The sequence below is a fragment of the Pyrus communis genome, chromosome 8, assembly GCF_963583255.1.
Source record: "Pyrus communis chromosome 8, drPyrComm1.1, whole genome shotgun sequence".
NCBI lineage: Eukaryota > Viridiplantae > Streptophyta > Magnoliopsida > Rosales > Rosaceae > Pyrus > Pyrus communis.
In genome coordinates, this window is record NC_084810.1 from 4,554,567 (window position 1) to 4,579,702 (window position 25,136).

Sequence of the window (25,136 nt, forward strand, 5' to 3'; positions counted from 1 at the left end):
GAGTATTTAAATCCACATGTGAGGGAGACCAACTTTTTAAATCAAATTGAAAAATCACCAATAAAAAATAAACACGTTAATCAAAACTTAAGTAATATTTGAATAAAAAAATAAAAAAACACTTAAGTAATAATTCAATCATAAAAAATCACGTTACAAAATTTGATATAAAAATTTGGTATTTCTAAGACCGGAGAATTCAGGAAAAATGCACCGAAAAGAAACTACAGCAGTTTCCAAGAAGTAAAGAAGAGTACCAGATTAAGCGTTGCAAGCCCCATTTAGCAGTGAGAAAGTTGATGGCCCCAAGTGCTGGTTTCGGAACACTTTCACTACAGTCAGTACCAGGTCTCCAAGTCCTCCCGCCAATCAACCTTTGTGTATATATTTTTAACTGGAAATTTCAACTCTGCAATCATTTGCTTCCCTGTTTTAGAGACCGCTCGTTTGTCACGCTGTGAATTGGTGACAAAGGAGTATCCAATGCTTTTCTTTCCCATCAAAAGCAAAAATGGCTGCCATTTGAATTGATAATAAACCTTGGGCCTTTGCACCGGCCCAACTCCTTCAGAAAATCACCAACGGTCCAATGCGTATTCAATTGTGGCCTATTTGAACAGTGACTCGGCCCAGTATTTAAAAATTATTATGACGGGACAAAATTAGGTGGCAAGTCTATGAATAGGATCAGGCTAGGGGAATTTTGCAGAGTTTTGGCCCAAAAAAGCGCTTTTAAAAGGCAAAAACTTGTAATTCAAGAGGATCAAGGTGAACTCACCCCTTGCCGAGCAAGTCACACCAACCACTTGACGATAAGAGGGATGCATCTAAGACGGAAAGCTTAATTCACAGGAAAGGAAGCTCAATAAAAGCAGCTGACCCGAAGTTGTGTGGAAGTTTTGATGATGGACAAATGGAGTGCTTGTTGATTGTCAAGATTACAAATCCAGACCTTCAATACAAGTGTTTCAAGTGCTTAACTACAAATCCGAACTTCCGCTGCTCATTCTCCCATCAAGGACGCCAATGACTACCTCTGCTCCTGAAATATCACTCTCAGTGTCGTCTAGTTCTACCACCAGACCTGAAGAAAAAACTTGGTCCTCAGGCCATGGTGACATGGAGAACACCGATTCCTTGGTCCCAGAAGCTGTTGGATTGTCGAAATTTCCCACTTTCGACTAGGTGATCACACCAACAGTACGGATGTGTTGAAAAAATTAGTTACCGAGGGAGATGCTGTTATCCGCAACCAACTCATTCACCTCACCAAAGGCAGAGAGGGAGGGGAAACACTTGTGGCTAATGGAAGTTTTGGTCGTGTCAGGTATGGCAAACCCTTCCTCCTCCAGGACAATGATACAGGAAGACTTGCTGCTTTCAGCACAAGTTTCACGTTCATGATCAACACAAAAAACAGTACCACCCCCCACTATGCCGAGGGGCTGGTCTTCTTCTTAGCGCCAAACGGGTCCTTACTCAACCGAGCACCTGGAGTAGGTAACAGTGTGTGCCTCCCTGTCAACAGCTCTGTGAACAATGTTACAGAGCCGAGCAATGAAAACAATCTTGTTTGAGTTCCATGAATATTCCTAGTATCCAAATAGCATGTAAATTTATGAACTATCAAAGGATTACAGAGACAACCAAGAACGAGAAACAAAGCACAGAGCAAACAAACGATATAAACTGAGAAAACCAAACAATCGATTGAAAAATGATAAATTTGCGTTGCTTGAAAGGAAAAGTATGGTGAAACAACACATCGAAGTTTAGGCGACATACCAAACTTTGATTCAAATGCAATCGCTCCGGGCCCCTAGATCAAAGGTAGCAGGAAGAGGAGATCACAATGTTCCAATGAAAGTCTGATCCAAACTGCAAAAAATTAATGAGATTCAGAGTAAGAATTCAAAGCACAAACATATGGACACAGAAAAAGTAACTCAATCTGTGACAGTGCAATGGACTCAAGCTGGAACATTATAACGAACTTAATCTACGACAGATTTAGATTTCACAAAAGAGAAGCAGCTAAGAATGGGAAGATATCACTTATCACCATGACCTTTTTTCGCATTCAATTTTTCCATTTCAGATGATAGATTATTTAAAAAAAATTAATCAAGACGTTCCAACAAACACAAAAATGTACCAAAACCAAAAATTTGTACCGCTCATCCCCACCCATAAAATGCATTGAGGTCGTGATACGAACTTAATCTGTGGCAGAATGGTGATGGTAAGATATTCGAGATAACTATATTAAAACATTTTACGGGCGAAAAGTTATAGCATTGTAAATGAAGAGATAAAGTGAGATGCAACAAAGGTAAACATCACACGTCAAATGCCAAAGACACTTTAGGCATAGGACAACGTGTTGAAACACCTTACGCACAGCACGTAAAATTTTAAATCCCCTTTAAAAAAAAATATAAAACTATCCTAAACAACTTTCAAGCAAAATGTACACAGAGCAAGGAGCTTAAAGAGATTTGAGAAGGATATAAAACTTCAGGCAAAGCATGACTCACACAAACCAAATGCAAACCATATTCCAAATCCCATTTTAAAATACAGGGAAAAATAAGAATGATTTCATTCTAATCTCGAAACAAAAGGGCAAATGTTAAGCATTAACTAATGAGAAATAGATTTGTATAAACTCAAAAATTCAAAGTTTCAAATGTGGCATGCTTTGGAAAAAAAAGTACAACCGAGATGTGCCAAAAGTGGCCTATTAGATACCCCAAAAAAAAAATAACAAAGATCAATAAAAAAAAAAGTTAAAGACTTTAAAATAAGCAGGTTGAAGGTCTAGATGTATTTGCCTATTTTTTCACACAATTCTTAGAAATCAAATGGATTCCCTCAGATTGAGTGGGTACAATATTAAAATCCAACACAGAATTAAGGATTTTCAAACGACACAATTAGAAGCTGTAGGCAAACTTGAATTCAGTTTACTTAACAGCTTTTACATTTCTTTGCTTTTGAATAATTTTTTTTAGAATGAAGTTAGAAGATGTTCTAGCACCAAAGACTATAAGAAGTCGTTTGAGAACATAGGTTCAAAAACTTTGGGCAGGAAATTTGCATGCAAGGAAAATCAACAATGGGTGAGTATGACTCTCAAAGCTGGTTTATGTTTAAAAGCCCTCTGTAAGACTACGAACCATCAAATTTAGTTGGCTTTTCACTAACAAAAAGCCATGATGTAGACACCGATAACCAAAAGCAAAGTAATTAGAAAGAACACACAAAATAACCAACAAAGTGATGACATAAAAATTTCAAGCATGTGGTATCATTTGTGAATGAACAAAAAAATAGATGTATCATGTAGTCTGCAGAAATACATAATTGAGAATTCCACTCACAGGGTGACCATGACAACAACAAACAATAGAAAGATGAACTAAAACAGGCAAAACACATAGAATGCATTTTTGCAGAGAGATTGTAACGTTGAAAAAACATTGCAACAATAGTAAGAAGACCAGAAAAATTATCTATTCTAAAGTAAATTAGTTCGATCATGCATAAATCAAGGCAATTACGGAAGGGTAGCATCTATGGTAATCCAACCTATTAAAGATATAGTCATGGGCAAATTAGTATTGACATTAAAGAGCACTCAATTATTCATAAGATAAGTTTATGCAAACAATCAAATGCAAATAATCTTTTTGGGGTGATTAATTGTGGCAAAGAGATCCTATACATATGGCAGAAAATGACACTAAAATAGGAATCCCAACCCAAATATCATCACAGAAGCAAACCCTCCCCCCTTTGAACTGTGAAACAAAGATCACAAAAGAACATTGAAAGGACCTGAGCTTGTCTTTCCATGGGCATCGCCACGACCCTCTAATGAACTCGAATAAGTCATGTCATGCAACATGTATTTACTCCATAACCCATACAACAAAATTCCACACAGAATTAGTTCCCAAGGGGGGATACACAAATCTACCAATATATTTTTTTTAATCAAACTCAATGTTTATGCTGGTGTGAGTGGGAAACTGCTGATATAGGGTGAACCTGGTGTAGGTTCAAAACAAACAACCACCGTGTTTGAAAAATGGGTGTAAACTATTAACTTCTGACCTATTATCTTTTTCCATTACTACGTGCAATTAAACATCTGCAAGAACATTTTTCGTTGGTGGAAGCTGTTTTAGAAGAGAATGGAAGTTCTTCCAAAGTCGGATTCTAGTTTTTAATCCTGTAATGATTTCCATCACTGGGCAAAGCTGATTTTTCTAATACGTGATGGACTTGTTATTTCTCTCCTGAGTTAAGAACAACAATTGCAGGATCAATAAGGACTATGTGAACTGCAAGGATTAAGAGTGCAGGAAAAACATTAATCCAGATAAACAAAAGAAAATAAGTATCAAAGAGCACCAAAAAGGCAAAAACTTTAAAGTCTGTCAAATAAATTTCAATTCAAGGGTTTAAACCCATCGATCTAAGTAGAAACATACAAAGTACAGAAAATAGAAAAATAAGCAGAGAGGGAGTTTAGAACATTGCAATTGAGGCTCCTCTCATTAATTTTTTTTTTTTTTTTTTTAAATAAGAACACATACACAGCCTGCCCCGTAAGAAACAATCCATGAAGCCATTCAACATCATATGAAACAACCTATGGTATAACGACATGTTAAGACTAAGCTATAGCATGCTAAATACCCTTGTCATTACCAACTCTGATTCTCTTTGGGAGGGAAAAATAACAGAGAAAAACATATTATCAGTAATCTTTTATGGGTAAGAAGACAGAAAATAATTACTACTGATAACTCAATACATCACCACTGATAACTCAATACATCACCACTGATAACTCAATACAGAGAGAGAAGAACCTGCAATTAGGTTTTCTCAAAAGAAAATCGCAGAAAGTAACGAAGAGACACAAAAAATAGAAACTGAATACGTAAATTATAAACAAAGAAATCGGGTAGTGAATGTACACAGACATACATGTACACAGACGCACAGATATACACATAAACACACACACAGGCACAAATACAAAAAAGTTAAAACAGAGCTCAATTAAAAAATGACTTTTTTTTTTTCTTCAGAAAATCACAGATAGTAAATCAGTCTATTCTATTTACTGATTTTGTTCCAATTCAAATCACAGAAAGGAACTGAAAAGTTTAAAACAGGAATGTCAAATACCTTGACCTAAATACAATGCTTTAGCAAGCTGATCACCAGTAATCTACACACAACACCAATCCGAGAAATACAAACTTCGGGTAGAAGTGAAAAATCACCTGGTCAATAAATTTAATAAGTTTAGGGATTAGTATTTTGAAAGAGGATTGAAATATTAAAAAACTAATAAAAGGGGTAAAATTCTATACATCGAATGACAGTCAACCCTAAACCGTGGTTTTGAAGATCAATATATTCGTTGTTTTCATCATGAAAAACGCATTGAAAGCCAAAGTTGCTGATCATGTTTAGGATGACAAACACTTTACAGCAACTTTAAAAGCATGCTTGTTCAAAGACATAAGCTATAATCAAACCATACAGAAAAATTATATCTATTTCTAACAACAGGAACCATAATTTCCTACCAAAAATAACATATCTCAACAGATTTGTTAGCAAACGATTCACGGCACATTGTATGTGAATGAACAAAAACCAGATGCATAATGTATGTTAGAGGGATATAAAAACTGAGCATTTGATTCACAGGGTCAGCACAACAACAAATAATAGGGTAATGAACAAAAAGGGGCAAAATGCATACAATTTGATTTATGCAGAGAAGCTATAACACTGAAAGACCAACACAGCAGGAAGAAAAAGAGAAATGAAAAGGAAGTGGTATTATGAGACAATGAAGAAAGCAGCACAAAATATCTGTTTTTCTGTCCCAATTTAGTAATTTAAAAAGAAATCTTGCACTCCCAACTAAACGTTGAAGAACCGAACCAAAACCAAACAGAAAACAAAGCAGGAAAAAAAGCATGTTTCTAAGTAGGTTCAAACCAGAAACAGTGAAATAAGGGAAAATTCTGTCCAAATGGGACACTTAGCTTTGAAAGGAATTCAAGCTGCTAGCTGGGAGAAATCCTCATCAATGCTTGCAGAGATAGCTTCCAGCTGGAACCAAATATCTGAAACCAACCCTAGGTTTAGGCGTCCCTTCCTGCCTCACTGTTTCTCTATGCAGAGCTCACTGAGAGAAAAAAAAAAAAATCCAAATTCCGGGCAGCCTTACCTATTGCTTTGCTCATCCTACCCCTCCCTCTCTCCTTCAATTTTTCGTTCCAGAAGTCCTCGTCTCTCTTCTCTCTGGCATCGCACGACCCCTCTCTCTTCTCTCTGCCATCGGACGACTCCTCCTCTCTCTCTCTCCTCCCTTGCATCACATGACACCTCCCCTCTCTTCTCACTGGCATCGTTGCAGGCTAGGCCTGCTCGTGTCGTCCATCCATCCGAAAAACCCAACCACAAACAAAACCCACCAACCCAGTAATAGCCCAAACCCGCAGAGCCCATACAAAATCCTTGGAGCAATGGCATGTCCGTAAATAAAGTGAAATTCGGATCCAAAAACTATTCATTTGTACAGTGCAGTTGAAAAGCCTTCTTTAGACTAAAATAAAGTATGGGTTTTTTGAAATAGGTCCAAAGTAACTAAAAATTGGACCTATTTCAAAAGTCAAAAGTCACTAAAAATTGGACCTATTTCAAAAGGTAGTCTATAAAATTGGATCTATTTCAAATTTTCTCAATAAAGTAATGATGTGTGTGTGTGTATTTATATATTATCATTCTGTTATTGGTAAAAAGTTAAAATGCATGAAGGAAAATCAGTGGGACTCTATAAAATTGTCCCAATAACAAGCTAAGCCGTGACCAATATTCCTAGCAACACCCTTCAATTATCGCTGGAAGGTTTCTATGGCCAATCCATGGCGTACTCTCAGCGGTTCAGCGGCCATTGTCATCAATAGCCACACCTCAATCAGGCTAAATCAGTGCCCATTGGCAAAACTTCTAGCAGTGTTGGGTTTGAAAAAATAAATCACCCGACTAATAATTCTGTCGTATCGATGTTAGCCTTAACCGTGCCCGTAACTCGACTTGTGTACACAAAATTGCCACCACTAGACTGTCTACAATGGGAGGCCTAAGACACTATCTAGATCGTTATATGTTGATGTGTACAACATTGACCCCATAGATTTTCGAAATTGTTTGGTAATTTAAAATGAGACAAAAACACTGTTTACTTCACCAGTAAAAAACTGGCCCAAGGCTTCTACTAATCTATGGGCATTTTACCCTCAATAGCCAACGTTAGATAAAATTGAAACGAACAAGCGAATAATCAATTGGCTGAATAATTACTAATTGAACCGTTTTTTACATGGATAATTCTTGAAGAAAACCTATAAATTAAACGAGAACTGAACGTACGCGATTCTTGACTTGCACACCAAAAATAAGAAGTTCAGTAAGAGCACTTCCACCGGGGGTGGGATAGGCCGGCACACAGCAAAAAAAATGGCCCAGCACCTAGGGAAGTCTCTCCAGCCCATAGGATTGCCTGGCACCCAGCCTAAGCTGGTCTCCAGGCCAGCCCAAAATTGATAGACCTTGGGACCGACCCGTATGACACCATGCTGACGTTAGGGATGGAATCGACGGCTTGGATCTACGGATGTGATGCAGTCGTGAAGTGTGAGTCCACCATGGGGGAGAGAGAGAGAGAGTGCGTTCGAACCCAGAGAAGGATTCAAATCGCTGAGAGAGATCTAGCAACACCAAACCCTTGGACCCGCAAAAGCGAACAAAGGGAGAGAGATCTAAGGAGAGCTCAAGCTCTCGGCTTCAATGGTAGGACCTCACACCATGTACTGATGCCGCATCTAAGGCCATGGTTGGGTTCCTTGAGCTCTAGGGATTACAAAAATAATATTTTGTGTTTGATTTGTTGAAGGTTTTGAAGAGGAAGGAGAAGGAGAGCTCACGGAAGTGAGCTTGAAAAGAGAGAGAGAGAGTAGAGAGAACCGGTCAAATGATTGGGTAAGGAAATAGGTTTTTAAAATCTATTAAAATCATTATTTTAAAGGTCCAATTGGAGATTCATTTTATTTAATCATATTTTAATAAAATGGATTATGCTATTTTTTGTTAGGAGTGGAGATGCATTTGGTCTATTACTGTTTATTGGGGTCTATCACTGTTCACTGAGTGGATAGATGGGCTAGGTGATGACGCAAAATCTTTAGGGATGAAATTGCTCTAAGGACATCCTTACTTTAAAAAAACATCTCTAAATGGGTATAAAACACTTATTAAATTACACTTGTTCGCTGACCAAAGTGATGGAACTTATAAGAAGTTATTCAACAAGATGCAATGTACTATGAAGAACTAATGCTATAAGAGTCGCCTAAAGACTCAGTTTGGTCTTCTTCAGGACCAGCAGTAGAACTAGACAACAATGAGAGTAATACTGGAGAAGCTATTTATGTGGCCACCTCTGCATAATCCCGAACTTTTCCTCGGCAGTCAGTCAATGAAGAAAGTTGAGTAAAACCAATAGGTAATTATGCTGAGTAGCCCAACTTATTTTACAAGTCCTTGCAATTGGTTCCTCCTCCCATTAATAAAGAATTCATTCTAAAGAATCGAGTTATCAATTGTCATTCTATTTCGAACCCTAATTGAACTCATCTATTCCATAACTTTGGCTCGTCAACCACGCGAAAAGAAACAATATACACACATTTAAACCTTCAATTCAACTCTCTCCAACTCTTGATTTCCTTTTAGGTGTTCCTGGCTGACTACCCAACGCTCATTTAAGTCCTATTATTTTTCGATGGGTAAAGGAATGACATGTTTGGGAAGCACTTCTGTTTACAAGAGTTTTCACTGGCTAGAAATGGTTTATTAATTGCATAACCAATGGTTGTATTAAAATCCTAGTGTTTCTTTGGATAACACTTGCAAAATGGTTGCTAAAGAAGCATCGAGCTATGTTGCGCCATGACCGGTCCGTATGCTATATATATGAATAGTGAAACTCGGAGAAACTAGAGGAACTATAGATGTCATTTGGCCTTTATTATCATTCTAGCTAGCAGATAAATGCCGACATTGCCATATGATTATTGACCTACTCTTTTATATATCAAGTCGTTCAAGTTTGGCGCTTAATCCACCAGGAGTCCAAGACAAAACTTATTAGTCCTCGGTCCCCACACCACAGGACTCGCCCACCTATGGTCTTTACTGGTCCCGCCCTCTTGAATAAGTAGGAACAGATGCACAAGGATGGCTGGCATCTGCATCTACCCAAAGTAAATTATGAAACAAGTCCAACTAAAATGTCAATTTGGTCGTTCTGATGAAGTCTGTCTAGAAACGAGTATCTCGATTTGAACAGGTAAGCAAAGTGCTGCTGATAAAAGTACTTTAAAAAATTGAACTGATCTACTTTCGCTTCTGTATTTTAGATGATCACAATTTGATCTGTAAAGCTTGCCAAAAAAAAAAAAAAAAAATTGTTAGAAATGATTGTCTCACCAAGGCATCTCAAATTTCTCCTTCTTCTGTTGTCTCAATTATTTTCTTGTGCATCTCCATTATCCTTCAACTTCTCCAACTTTCCAAATGGCATCAACACCTTATCTCTCGAGGGAGATGCTTACATTGATGGAAAATTCCTTCGACTCACCAAAAGCACTGTTGACGACGTACATGACCAAAGTGTCGGTCGAGCCACCTACAGCCAACCCTTCCTCCTCCGCGACAAGGCCACAGGAAAGCTTGCCGATTTCACAACAAACTTCACGTTTGTCATCGATTCCCGAGGCAAGACACCCTACGCGGACGGACTAGCCTTCTTTTTGGCACCAAACGGGTCCTTACTCAACAGCACAATAGGCAGAGGCGGCAGTCTAGGACTCCCCGTCGACAACCTTCCCCACAACGTGTCAAAAAGTCAGTATCCTTTTTGGGCGGTGGAGTTTGATATCTACCGGAATGAAGTCACGTCCGTGGAAGATCCTGCCGGAGATCACGTCGGTGTAGACATCAACTCTGTGAAGTCTAAGATGACCGAATCGTGGAATGGAAGTATTACAAACGGACAAGTCAATAGTGTTGGCATTAGTTATGATTCTGCATCAAACCATGTTGGTATTGTTTTCACAAGTTATGTGAATGATGTTCAAGTGATGAAGCATATAGATTGCAGGGTTGATTTGAATGAGATTCTCCAGGGTTGGGTCATTGTTGGGTTCTCCGCTGCAACAGGTTCTCTGACTGCTGTGGACAAGATCAAATCATGGAGTTTTAATTCAATTCAACTGCATGAAGAGAATGCAACGAAGAACACTTCGGTGGTTCCTGAGCCGAGCCCCATTGTTGACCCCAAGTTAGGAAATGGGACCGATATAGGACTAATTTTTGGGTTGGGTGCCGGTGGGATTGTTTTATTAGTTGGTGGGTTGGGTTTGGTTTGGTTTTTGATCTGGAAGAAGAGGGGAAGTAGTTCAGAAGATGGAATGGTTAATGACTGGATCGATAAGGAATTCCAAAAGGGGACAGGCCCGAAGAAGTTTTCGTACAGAACATTGGCAGCATCCACGAGTAATTTTGACGAAAGAGAGAAGCTTGGAGAGGGAGGATTTGGTGGGGTTTATAGAGGCTTCATAAAAGACTTAAACACGTACGTTGCTGTTAAGAGGATATCAAGCAAATCTAGACAGGGGATGAAGGAGTATGCAGCAGAAGTAAGGATCATCAGTCGGCTAAGGCATCGGAATCTGGTGCAACTCATTGGTTGGTGCCATGAAAAAAGAGAGCTCTTACTTGTCTCTGAGTTCATGTCCAACGGCAGCTTAGATTCCCATTTGTTCAAAGGGAAAAGCTTGTTAGCTTGGGAGGCAAGAAACAAAATTGTTCAAGGTTTGGCATCCGGGTTGTTGTATCTACACGAAGAATGGGAACAATGTGTGCTGCACAGGGATATCAAATCCAGCAATATCATGTTGGACTCAAATTTCAACGCAAAACTTGGGGATTTCGGGTTAGCTCGGCTTGTGGACCATGGAAAGCAATCACAAACAACAGTTTTGGCCGGAACTATGGGTTACATGGCTCCTGAATGTCTTACCACAGGAAAGGCTAGCAAGGAAACAGATGTCTACAGCTTTGGAGTTGTAGCTTTGGAGATAGCTTGTGGGCGAAAACCCATTGATCCCATGTCGGGAAGGAGTAAAATGAATATGGTGCGGTGGGTTTGGGAGCTTTATGGAGAAGGGAAAGTCATTGAAGCGGCTGACCCTAAATTGTGTGGAGAGTTTGATGAGAAACAAATGGAGTGCTTGTTGATTGTTGGTTTGTGGTGTGCTCATCCGGATTACACGATCAGGCCTTCGATACGACAAACAATTCAAGTGCTTAATTTCGAAGTCCCATTGCCTACTCTCCCGTCAAAGATGCCGGTGGCTGGCTACTTTTCACCACCGCTAACATTGTCAATTTCGTCTACTGATACTACAGATTTGGAAAGAGGTGAAACATATTCTTCAGGTTATCGTTACAACACGAATTCCTCACTGTTCACTAAATCATCTGCATCAAATTCTTCTCTATCAGCACACTTTGGTACACAAAATAAATTTTAATTTAATGATTCTGTTTTACGTATATAGAATTTGTTTAGTAATTTTTATTTTTTATTTTTTATTTTTATGTTTGATTATATTGTATATGCACTGGAACTGGAAAAACAAGAAGTTCAGAGTGGACAAGCTCGACTCTGTTCTCCAAGCTGACTGTTCTACCCGTTTCTGTACTCAAAGTATTTAAAGAGGTCTTTATCAAATTCTAGAAAGAAAGAAAATTAGAACAAACAGATTAGCAGAAAAACCCAACTTTCAATTCTGACTTCTGAATGCTAATTGCTGACCATTTCCATTTTTCAAGCACTCCAATGAATTCAATTCATTTTCCATATTGTACAAATTTTCTTTCCAAAATACATTTGCCCGGTTTATTAATTCGTTAACTTTGGCCCCGTCAACCAGTAGCAGATATCCAGAAATATGCTTCCTTACGGTGATGTAGAAACTCTCAAATATATATTTTTTTGTACAAGCAATGCTGAGGGAAGGTAGGTTCAAACTCAAAACCTCGCATGCAAAGTGAAATGCACTTAAACCCTAAGCCAAATATATTGTTGTAACTAAAAGAAGTTCTGGAGTTTTAGTTAAGTATTAAAGGAAATGACTCTAGTCTTTTTCATTAGCATCATATTTTTGTTTAAGATGAAAGAAGCTCCCAAATAAGGATTAAGCTTTCAAAATTAATGTTTGGGCTGCTAATTAAAAGGGGCAATTTTAATGCCTTCGTACCAGTAGTTGTCCTCGTCTCGGCCTCCTCTTCAAGGCATTTAATCGAACAAGTTGCAAACTTTCTCCAAGTTGAAAGAAAAGATCAATTCAATTGAGCAATTAAATGCGAGAGGACGATGGAGTAGGCGCGACAGCCTGCACTGGCCCTCCGCCACTGCCGTTGACCACACAAACAAAACGAAGCAATAAATATATAGATAAGAAATTAAATCTGAAATGTACAACATATTAATATAGTCACCTTGTCAACTTCAAGATATCGTGGTCTTCTCTCCTCAGTAATGCTTATCTAAGAACGTAAATAAGAGGTCCTGTGAGGATCATTTTAATTAAAATTGTCATATTAATTCAAGGTAGATAGAGTTATAAGCTTAAATCTTTGATTTATAAAATTGTTTCACCCAATCAATTCTCTATGAAAGGGTAAACAACACGTTTACTCTTATGTCGTCCTCGTCTATACCTCCTCCTGTGTCTCTTTTTCGGGGAAAAAAAACTCAAATCGTTTGATGCTGAAAGGGTTTCAAGTACCCTCCATATACAATTTATTCGCTTGGCGTATCTAGAAAATATAATTACAAAAATTAAAGAAAATTAATTTATGAAATTAAATGTAATATAATTAAATATTTAAAATAAATTGTGAAAACACTTATTTCGTCGTACTAATTAGCGTCGCTTTCATGTCTACTTGCGGATGCTAACAATGCTTGATGCCATTTGTTCAAACTTGGCTGAAGATGTTTCTTCCATCTTGAAGAACAACTCTCGTGGTTTGTGGTATTCGGTGGAGCGGTGCCTTCGTAGAACTCTAAGTATTTTTTAGATACACGAATTCAAACACTTTCACTTGTTTGAGAACTCCCCCTCAAACTATCTTTTGACACCCATCTATAAGTCCTGCAAAGAGCTTCATCTTCTTTTCGGGTACAAGCCTACCTTTCATTGCAAATGAGGCCAACTGAAAATTATTGAAAAAATTGAAGGAAATATTATTGGAAGAGTTAAGAAAATGTGAGAATTGAAATGGTGAAAATTTTGTGAGGAATGGTGTAGGAATGACTTATGTATTTATCGGAAAAAATGAGAATTTTTTAGAAATTTTTAAAAATATTTTGGCCCAAAAAAAAAAAAATTTCAAAAACTAACAATAACTGACGTCAACTAGCCATTGGGGTTTGAATGGGAGCTCGGCCCGAGGTTGGCTAGCTAACTACTTTGGGCCGGCCGGTTGGCCTTTTGGCCCTTTTTTCTCCAGTGGGGCCCACGAACCCTTCGGCTTGGCCCTAGGTTGGAGATGATTTTCGGGTTATTTTTGGTCCTTTGAACCTTTCAGTTGGAGATGGCCTACGTGCAAAAGAGGAAGAATCTTTACAAGATGAGCGGCATGCCAAACAAGTGAAGACAAGAGAAGCCCTAAATTGGCTAATTTGTCAGCTACTGTATTCACTTCTCAAAATGTATAAAAGCAACAAAATACCCGCAATCGAAAAATACAATTTTTCCAACGTGTCTATAAAAACCAAATTCGTAATACTAATTACCTTGTTTAAAGAAAAATAAATCTAAAAACAATCCAAAGAATAGATCCACAAGAGAAAGTCGTGTGAAAATATTGAAATATAATTTTAATTCTTCGACAATAACGCCAAATCTGAGGCAGTTTGCCTCTCCTTGTTCATAGGCCAAAAAAAAAAAAAATGACTGCTCTTTTCTAGAGCAACATTGTCTCTCCCACCAAACCAAAAATGGCTACCATCATCGCACTCGACTCGATGAATCTTGTCCATCACTTCCTTGTTATTGTCTTGCTGCTGATAATCCCTTGGGCAGCTCCTTTATCTTTCGATTTCCCCACTTTCCAACAAAGTGATCTTACCAACGGTACTGGATTATTAATTACCGAGGGAGATGCTGTTATCGCCAACCAATCCATTCACCTCACCAAAGAGTACGTGGGTGGGGAAACAACTCATGGAAGTGTTGGCCGAGCGACTTACGGCGAACCCTTCCTCCTTCGGGACAAAGATACCAGAAAACTTGCCGATTTCAACACAAGTTTCACATTTAGATTTGATGGCAAAAACAGTACTGTCCCCCCACACGACCAGGGGCTTGCTTTCTTCTTAGCGCTAAACGGATCCTTACTCAACCGAGCACTTAGAGTAGGTGGCAATATGGGCCTCCCAGGCAACAACTCGGTGGAAAATGTTACAGAGCCGAGCAATGAGTACCCGTTTGTGGCTGTGGAGTTTGTTACCTTCCGGAATTCAAGGTCAACGGTGGAGGATCCAGACTGCGGTCACGTGGGGATAAAAATCAACTCTTCGAATAATATTACCAAGCCGTGGAATAGTGGTATTATGGAAGGAGAACATAATCGTGCTTGGATTGGTTATAATTCGAGTTCGAAAAATCTTAGTGTTTCCCTCACCACTTATGTCAATGATGCCCGAGAGCAAGTGATTATTTCTCTCAGTTCCTTGGTTGATCTGAATAAATACTTGCCGGATTGGGTAATTGTCGGGTTTTCTTCTTCAACGGGTACTGCTCCCGCTCTGGTTGACATCATGTCATGGGATTTTACTTCTACTTCACTGGTAGGTGATGGATCCCTTGCTCTTTTCAGCCAAGAAAAGAAAGGTCAATCTCTAGTTCCTGAGCCAAGCCCTAGAACTAATAATGTCAAGTCAAGAAGACGGAAGAAACGAATGGGAGTCGTGATCAGTAGTGCTATTGGTGGGTTTATCTTGGCTTGTATTTTAGGTTTGGGTTTGTATAACTCGTGCAAGAAAAGAGCAACAGGAGGAAGGGCTGATACAGACCTTACCATTCCTAATGAATTGGGTGAAAAGATCTCCCTGAAGAAATTTAGTCATAAAGAGTTGGCTAGGGCGACGAGGAACTTTTTTGATGGAGAATTGCTTGGAGTTGGAAGATATGGTGCCTTTTACAAAGGCTGCATAAAAGAGTGGAACATACATGTTGCTGTGAAGAAGATGTCAAGATCTGAACTGGTGCTCAAAGAGTATGCATCACAAATAACGATTATCAGTCGACTTGCACATCGGAATCTGGTGCAACTTCTTGGTTGGTGCCAGCAAAAAGGAGAACTGCTACTTGTCTACGAGTTCATGCCTAACGGAAGCTTAAACAATTATTTATTCAAAGCACAGATCTCATTAGTTTGGGAGGTAAGATACAAAATTGCTCAAGACCTGGCTTCTGCATTGCTTTATTTACACGAACATTGCGAAGTATGTGTGCTCCATCGGGGGATCACATCCAGCAACATTATGTTGGATTTGGATTTCAATGCTAAACTTGGGGATTTTAGATTAGCTCGGTATCCATGTGAAAAGCACTGGGACACAATGTTATTAGCTCCAGAGTATGCTGCCACACAGACAGTTACCAAGGAATTTGACGTCTACAGCTTCGGAGTTATTGCTTTGGAGATTTCCTGTGGGAGAAAGGTCATCGAACCAAGGTTGGCAAGTGGTTGAGTCAATATAATTGAGTGGGTTTCGGAGCTTTATGGAGAAGGGAAGATCATCGAAGCAGCTGACCCGAAGTTATGTGGAAGCTTTGATGGAAAACAAATAGAGTGCTTGTTGATTGTCGGGCTGTGGTGTGCTCAGCCAGATTACAGTTACAGACCTTCAATGCGACTAGTGATCCAAGTGCTTAACTGCGAGGTCGAAGTTCCATTGCTTATTCCTCCATTAAGGACGCCAATGTCTACCTCTCCTCCTGACATATCACTCTCAGCGTCATCTAGTTCTACCACCAGTTTTCAAGAAAACAGTGGGTCCTCAGGCCATGGAGATATGGATAACACCAATTCCTTGGTTCCGGAACGTGTCGTTGAGAGCTTAGACCCTTCGGAACCTGTCACTGTGGCCTTACACCCAGAGTCGAATATTGCTACACCCCTGTCAAGGACGCCAATGACTACCTCTCCGGACATACCACTCTCAGCGTCGTCTATTTCTACCACCCGTATTGAGAATAAAAATAAGGGTCCTCAAGCCATGGTTTCCTTGGTCCGTGAAGGTGTCGTTGTGATCTTAGACCCAGCAGTACTCTCATCAAGGACGCCAACGACTACCTCTCCTGACATATCACTCTCAGCGTTGTCTAGTTCTACCACCAGTTTTCAAGAAAAAAGTGGGTCATCAGGCCATGGCGATATGGATAACACCAGTTCGTTGGTCCCGGAAGGTGTTGTTGAGAGCTTAGACCCTTCGGATTCAGGGTAGAGATGAAATTTAAAGGGTTGGGCTATTACTTTCCTAATGTAAGTTGTCAAGAAACTCACCTTTGAAATAAAGAGAACCATTTTGTAATTCAGGAAAATTTTAGAGTTTTGGACCTTATAAAAGTACATTGAATGATGGTTAAGATAAAATTCAATTTACTAAATTGAAAAATCAGCAATAAGAAATAAACACATTTAAATAATATTTGGAAAAAAAATAAAAAAACATTTAAGTAATAATTCAATCATAAAAAATTACGTTACAAAATTTGATGTAAAAATTTGATATCTCTAGTATTACTCTAAAAAGATTGGAGATTTCAGGAAAAATGCACCGAAAAGAAACTACATCAGTTTCCAAGAAGTAAAGAAGAGTACCAGATTAAGCGTTGCAAGCCCCATTTAGCAGTGAGAAAGTTGATGGCCCCAAGTGCTGGTTTCGGAACACTTTCACTACAGTCAGTACCAAGTCTCCAAGTCCTCCCGCCAATCAACCTTTGTGTATATATTTTTAACTGGAAATTTCAACTCTGCAATCATTTACCGCTCGTTTGTCACATGATGAATTGGTGATAAGGGAGTATCCAGTGTTTTTCTTTCCCACCAAAAGCAAAAATGGCTGCCATCTGAATTGAAAATAAACTTTGGGCCTTTGCACCGGCCCAATTCCTTCATAAAATCACCAACGGTCCAATGCCTATTCAGTCGTTGCCTATTTGAACAGTGACTGGGCCCAGTATTTGAAAATTATTATGACATGACAAAATTTGGTGGCAAGTCTATGGCTAGGGGAATTTTGCAGGGTTTTGGCAAAGAAAAAGCGCTTTTCAAAGGCAAAAACATGTAATTCAAGAGGATCAATGGGTGAACTCACCCCTTGCCGAGCAAGTCGCACCAACCACTTGATGATAAGAGGGATGTATCAAAGGCGGAAAGCTTAATTCACAGGAAAGGAAGCTCAATAAAAGCAGCTGACCCGAAGTTGTGTGGAAGTTTTGATGATGAACAAATGAAGTGCTTGTTGAATGTCAAGAGTACAAATCCAGACCTTCAATACAAGTGTTTCAAGTGCTTAACTACAAATCCGAACTTCCGTTGCTCATTCTCCCATCAAGGACGCCAATGACTACCTCTGCTCCTGAAATATCACTATCAGTGTCGTCTAGTTCTACCACCAGACCTGAAGAAAAAACTGGGTCCTCAGGCCATGGTGACATGGAGAACACCAATTCCTTGGTCCCAGAAGCTGTCGGCTTGTCGAAATTTCCCACTTTCGACAAGGTGATCACACCAACAGTACGGATGTTTTGAAAAAATTAGTTACCGAGGGAGATGCTGTTATCCGCAACCAACTCATTCACCTCACCAAAGGCAGAGAGGGAGGGGAAACACTTGCGGTTAATGGAAGTTTTTGCCGTGTCAGGGATGGCAAACCCTTCCTCCTCCAGGACAATAATACAGGAAGACTTGCTGATTTCAGCACAAGTTTCACGCTGATTTCAGCACAAGTTTCACGTTCATGATCAACACAAAAAACAGTACCACCCCTTCCTATGCCTAGGGGCTGGCCTTTTTCTTAGCGCCAAACGGGTCCTTACTCAACCGAGCACCTGGAGTAGGTAAGAGTGTGTGCCTCCCTGTCAACAGCTCTGTGAAAAATGTTACAGAGCCGAGCAATGAAAACAACCTTGTTTGAGTTCCATGAATATTCCTAGTATCCAAATAGCACGTAAATTTATGAACTATCAAAGGATTACAGAGACAACCAAGAATGAGAAACAAAGCACAGAGCAAACAAACAATATAAACTGAGAAAACCAAACAATCGATTGAAAAATGATAAATTTGCGTTGCTTGAAAGGAAAAGTACGGTGAAACAACACATTGAAGTTTAGGCGACATACCAAACTTTGATTCAAATGCAATCGCTCCGAACCCCTAGATCAAAGGTAGCAGGAAGAGGAGATCACAATGTTCCAATGAAAGTCTGATCCAAACTGCAAAAAATTAATGAGATTCAGAGTAAGAATTCAAAGCACAAACATATGGACACAAGGAAAGTAACTCAATCTGTGACAGTGCATTAGAAGTTGTTCAGTATTGCATTTCTACCCCTAGATTAACGATTAGTTTGAAATGAGTTACTCAGACCTTTGTGGACGAGTTGCATCTTATTTGTCCCACCAGTAGCATGGTTGCAGTATATCCTTATCTCCATTCTAGTCACTTGTAACCACGGTTACAATTTCGGATTAACTATGGTATCATTGGAGTTGATGTATGGAGATTTTACGCACATCGCATATTTAATGGACGCATACTTTTGTTAGAATTATGGGTAACTACGGTTACATTCCTGTTTAGGAGTATGGTATCCTTCGAAATATAATACAAATATTGTATGTGCAGCTTGTGATTTACACCAGATTATTGCGAACAAATATTTGATTGAGATTGTGATGTAGAAAATTTATGTCATTGACGATGTTGCATCAGAAGGTAGTGAATGAGTACGATCGAGGTTGGTATGTGTATTTCCCATTGAGGGGCAAGATGGTAATATTGCACCCACGGGAATTGTTACTTGCTTATCAAGACAACAGTGAATTGTCGGTTTTGCGGGGTGCAGACCGTAATATTAATAACTTATTCGTTGGGTTGTTAAGTAAGTAAACAAGTAGATTATTCTACGTTAATATTTGTATTTAATTATTTAATTCGTTAATGGTTGTTTGGCCTTGACCCAAAAATATTATATGCTTAATTTCGAAGTGCGTTACGCTTTGAACACGTTTATGAGAGGATAGTAGGAATTTGGAGGCATGAAAGAAGAGTCACTACACTCCGATCATGACGGAATGTCATCCTCTTTTATGTAGTCGCTATCACTTTGTGTCTTCCTCGTGTATGTATTTACATACATATATCTCTTTAATTTTGAGTATTCTACTTTGGACTGTTGATTTTAAATTTTGAGGACGAAATTTTCTTAAGGTGGGTAGATTGTGACAACCCGTTCCAAATTTTACGTTTTTATTTTATTTTAAAAGCGTGAATTTACGAAATTGCCCTAGAGGCAAGGATTTTGACTTCCGTTGACCATCGACTTGAGAGATGTGAGACTTATTCTTTAAGCATATCCTCGTAGTACTTTTTGGTACGAACGTATAGGCGAAAGCCGTTTGCGAGTCTGGATTATAACGGTATAGTTACGGACGTTCGAAATTAGTTATTCAAGGTTTAGTGTTTATTTAAATTAAATCCCCACTTTGTGGGGAGGCCCAAAATCAGAAATGGAGGGAGGAAAGAAAGAAAAAAAAAAAAAAAAAAAAAAAAAAAAAAAAAAAAAAAGGAGGTGGTTTCCGTCCACCCGCACCCACCACAGGTCCATCTTCCAAGGCCGATTCCGGCCAACTCCGGTGGAGTTTTTCGATGCCACCATGACCATCTTGAAGCTCTCATTCCCCTCTACAAAAGCCACCCAAGAACCACCTTGATTAACCATGGGTTGTGGCGGTTTGAGGCCACGAAAGTTGACGAAAATCAATGGTGCTCCGGCCACCCTTTTCGATTTTTCGGCAAATCAGCAAAGCGATGGCCGATGCCACCACTTGGGCTTTGTAGCCCATCATCCCAGGAGCAAAACCCAACCAACCTTGACCCCGTTGAACCACCGTAGACGACGAATCGACGTCGGGAAGTTTTAGGCACCCGCCGGCTTTGTGGGCAAAATTGACCATCTTCCGTCCACTTTTGGACTTCGTGGCAGGTATGAACGTTGCTCCACTCACTGAGATCTTCATTTCTGTGAAGTTTGAGAATTTTTGGAAATAGTTGGATTTTCCGGCTAGTCGGGGCGGCCGACCGCCACCCGCGGCGGCGCGTGGCCAGTGGGCCGCCAATGCTATTTTTAGGCTATGTCAAATTTCTTGAATTCAGTTTTGTCATTTGAATGACGTAGGTTGATAGTTGGAACCTAAATTCGTTACGATACGTTACTTGATAAAAATGTGAATCGATGATCCGACAGTTGGATCGTCACCAAAATTGGATACATTATAGTACGTAATATTTAAAGATCATAGGACTTTATGGATCGGGAATCCGACTTACGGATCTTCCTGAATTGGATTTGTAAGTTAGTAAAATAAATGTTCACGGCCACTTGTTTTAGGCAATTGGCGGAGATCTGACCGTTGGATCGTAATGAAATTTTAGTATGTTATTCTAGAAACATATTGTGGATCGTTGGGAGTTGCGGATTGGAAATCTGATATGCGGATCTTCCGGGTCAAGTTATACAGTGTTGTAAACCCTACCGTCGATCTTTGATCGACGGTTGACTTGTGGTCAATGGGTCTCAAACTATTTTAGAATGTCGTTGAGGTTGTGTTTTATGTGAATTACATATTCTACGAATAAGAGTTCTGAGATGTGATTTGATAATTGGTCACAGGGACCAATCATTCAGAACGCCTCGATGCATGCGCTAGAGAATCATAGCGTCGACTCCAGGTGAGTGCATCTTTTCCTTTTTATCGTACATATTATTGAGAGTTCTATCGACACTTTTAAATTGATTAGGCATATTACTTTCATATATAATTATTGTGAATGCTTGAAGTACTATATGAACTACGAATGGCTTGATCCTTGTTTAGGGTACGTAGGCAGTCTAACGAGACGTTAGATGCAACCATAAAATATTTGAGACAAAAGCCTTGCTTGGGAAATTGAGTAATGCGAAGGAAATTGGTAAAGGCAAGTTTTAGTTTTATGAATTAGTTAGCTAAATTAGTGTTAATTGGGTCGTCATGGATAATTATCCCTGAAAATAAGTAGTTCGGGAGTAGGAGGTTATTGATTGTACACTTCACACCGTATTGTTTATAATTGAGAATGTTACGACATGGTTGAGTATTAGATTGCATCATGGTATATCAATATGTATATTACTTGCATATAATTATTGGGAATGCTTTCAAGTGCAAAGGTGAACTCAGGACACCTAGGTAAGTTCAGGTGAGTTTATGGTACTAGTTGAATCGATTGCGTTATAGCATGACTACAGTTATGTGTTAGGCAACTTCGATACTGTCGTACTGGTTGCCATGAGTTGCACATGTTATATTGAGATATGGATAAGTCGTACAGATCACTATAGGTGACTCCGACTTATATGCTAGCCAGGATTGATGAGATATGGATAAGTTGTACAGGTCACCATAGGTGACTCCGACTTATATGCTAGCCAGGATTGATGAGATATGGATAAGTCGTACAGGTCACCATAGGTGACTCCGACTTATATGCTAGCTATGATTGATGAGATATGGATGAGATATGGATAAGTCGTACAGGTCACTATAGGTGACTCCGACTTATATGCTAGCCAGGATTGATGAGATATGGATAAGTCGTACAGGTCACTATAGGTGACTCCGACTTATATGCTAGCCATAATTGATGAGATATGGATAAGTTGTACATGTCATTTTAGATAACTCTGACTGATATATCACTTTGTATTGATTTAGTTTATTTGGCCTACTTATTAATGTATGGTGGAGTTGATGGCAACCCGTGGTTTTGGTCATTTCTGAGTATGGTTTGGATATATGTATATATGTTGTACTGTCTTATGGAAAACGATACGGGTTTTACATTTAGGGGCATTACTGTTAGAGAGGTAATAACTTTGGGAAGCTTGGTTTTATTGCTTACTCACACCTTCTATTTGGTGCCCTCCAGGTTTTAGCTGCTGAGTTTGTATCGACAAGAATCTGTGGCGAATCTTAGTATTGATGGATATTTTTGAGGGTATGATTCTTACCCACACTACTGTACATTACTTATGCTCTGACATCGCGTGTGAAATGGGTTCGCTCCCACTCGTAGCGCACTCTGGTACTTAGACACTTTTAGATTCAAATTTATTCACTTTTTATACACTATCACATTTTATGGCTTCGTCACCTTCCAGGTGTCGGCCAGCACAGCTCGATTCAGGGTCCAAGTGGACTTTCTGGGTCGGGGTGTGTCAATGAAGCTATTCAACATCATATGAAACAACTTATGGTATAACGACATGTTAAGACTAAGCTATAGCATGCTAAATACCCTTGTCATTACCAACTCTGATTCTCTTTGGGAGGGAAAAATAACAGAGAAAAACATATTATCAGTAATCTTTTATGGGCAAAAAGACAGAAAATAATTGCTACTGATAACTCAATACATCACCACTGATAACTCAATACAGAGAGAGAAGAACCTGCAATTAGGTTTTCTCAAAAGAAAATCGCAGAAAGTAACGAAGAGACACAAAAAATAGAAACTGAATACGTAAATTATAAACAAAGAAATCAAGTAGTGAATGTACACAGACATACATGTACACAAACGCACAGATATACACATAAACACACACACAGGCACAAATACAAAAAAAGTTAAAATAGAGCTCAATTAAAAAATGACTTTTTTTTTTCTTCAGAAAATCACAGATAGTAAATCAGTCTATTCTATTTACTGATTTTGTTCCAATTCAAATCACAGAAAGGAACTGAAAAGTTTAAAACAGGAATGTCAAATACCTTGACCTAAATACAATGCTTTAGCCAGCTGATCACCAGTAATCTACACACAACACCAATCCGAGAAATACGAACTTCGGGTAGAAGTGAAAAATCACCTGGTCAATAAATTTAATAAGTTTAGGGATTAGTATTTTGAAAGAGGATTGAAATATTAAAAAACTAATAAAAAGGGTAAAATTCTATACATCGAATGACAGTCAACCCTAAACCGTGGTTTTGAAGATCAATACATTCGTTGTTTTCATCATGAAAAACGTATTGAAAGCCAAAGTTGCTGATCATGTTTAGGATGACAAACACTTTACAGCAACTTTAAAAGCATGCTTGTTCAAAGACATAAGCTATAATCAAACCATACAGAAAAATTATATCTATTTCTAACAACAGGAACCATAATTTCCTACCAAAAATAACATATCTCAACAGATTTGTTAGCAAACGATTCACGGCACCAGATGCATAATGTATGTTAGAGGGATATAAAAACTAAGCATTTGATTCACAGGGTCAGCACAACAACAAGTAATAGGGTAATGAACAACAAAGGGCAAAATGCATACAATTTGATTTATGTAGAGAAACTATAACACTGAAAGACCAACACAACAGGCAGAAAAAGAGAAATGAAAAGGAAGTGGTATTATGAGACAATGAAGAAAGCAGCACAAAATATCTGTTTTTCTGTCCCAATTTAATAATTTAAAAAGAAATCTTGCACTCCCAACTAAAAGTTGAACAACCGAACCAGAACCAAACAGAAAACAAAGCAGGAAAAAAAGCATGTTTCTAAGTAAGTTCAAACCAGAAACAGTGAAATAAGGGAAAATTCCGTCCAAATGGGACACTTAGCTTTGAAAGGAATTCAAGCTGCTAGCTGGGAGAAATCCTCATCAATGCTTGCCGAGATAGCTTCCAGCTGGAACCAAATATCTGAAACCAACCCTAGGTTTAGGCGTCCACTGGGAAAAAACAAAACCCAAATTCCAGGCAGCCCTACCTATTGCTTTGCTCATCCTACCCCTCCCTCTCTCCTCCAATTTTTCGTTCCAGAAGTCCTCGTCTCTCTTCTCTCTGGCATCGCACGACCCCTCTCTCTTCTCTCTGCCATCGGACGACTCCTCTCTCTGTCTTCTCCCTCGCATCACATGACACCTCCCTTCTCTTCTCATCGGCATCGTTGCAGGCTAGGCCTGCCCGTGTCAGCCATCCATCCGAAAAACCCAACCACAAACAAATCCCACCAACCCAGTGACAGCCCAAACCCGCAAAGCCCATACAAAATCCTTAGAGCAATGGCATGCCCGTAAATAAAGTGAAATCCGGATCCACAGTGCAATTGAAAAGCCTTCTTTAGTAAAAAGTTGCATGGAGGAAAATCAGTGGGACTCTATATAAAATTGTCCCAATAACATGCTAAGCCGTGACCAATATTCCCAGCAACACCCTTCAATTATCGCTGGAGGGTTTCTATGGCCAATCCATGGCGTACTCTCAGCGGTTCTGTGGCCATTGTCATCAATAGCCACACCTCAATCAGGCTAAATCAGTGCCCATTGGCAAAATTTCTAGCAGTGTTAGGTTTGAAAAAATAAATCACCCGACTAATAATTCTATCGTATCGATGTTAGCCTTAACCGTGCCCGTAACTCGACTTGTGTACACAAAATTGCCACCACTAGACCGTCGACAATGGGAGGCCTAAGACACTATCTAGATCGTTATATGTTGATGTGTACAACATTGACCCCATAGATTTTCGAAATTGTTTGGTAATTTAAAATGAGACAAAAACACTGTTTACTTCACTAGTAAAAAACTGGCCTAAGGCTACTACTAATCTATGGGCATTTT

General features: G+C 39.1%; 1 protein-coding gene, 1 long non-coding RNA gene and 1 pseudogene across 2 annotated transcripts; 2 read left to right on the top strand and 1 right to left on the bottom strand.

Annotated features, from left to right (window-relative positions):
* Positions 1-9,575: 9,575 nt before the first annotated feature.
* LOC137743908 (L-type lectin-domain containing receptor kinase IX.1-like) lies at positions 9,576-11,696 on the top strand. Its single transcript, XM_068483838.1, has one exon. The coding sequence runs from the start codon at positions 9,576-9,578 to the stop codon at positions 11,694-11,696; it is 2,121 nt and encodes a 706-aa protein (XP_068339939.1).
* Positions 11,697-14,162: 2,466 nt separating this feature from the next.
* Positions 14,163-16,819, top strand: LOC137742687 (L-type lectin-domain containing receptor kinase IX.1-like; annotated as a pseudogene).
* A 46-nt stretch (positions 16,820-16,865) lies between these two features.
* Positions 16,866-24,520, bottom strand: LOC137742688 (uncharacterized). The gene is made up of 3 exons (XR_011069426.1): positions 23,283-24,520; positions 18,591-18,683; positions 16,866-18,335 (listed from the first exon to the last, which is right to left on the bottom strand). It is a non-coding gene; the product is annotated as an uncharacterized lncRNA (long non-coding RNA).
* Between the last annotated feature and the right edge of the window lie 616 nt (positions 24,521-25,136).

Coding starts and splice junctions, on each gene's coding strand:
- LOC137743908 (XM_068483838.1), top strand. CDS start 9,576: ATGATTGTCTCACCAAGGCATCTCAAATTTCTCCTTCTTCTGTTGTCT.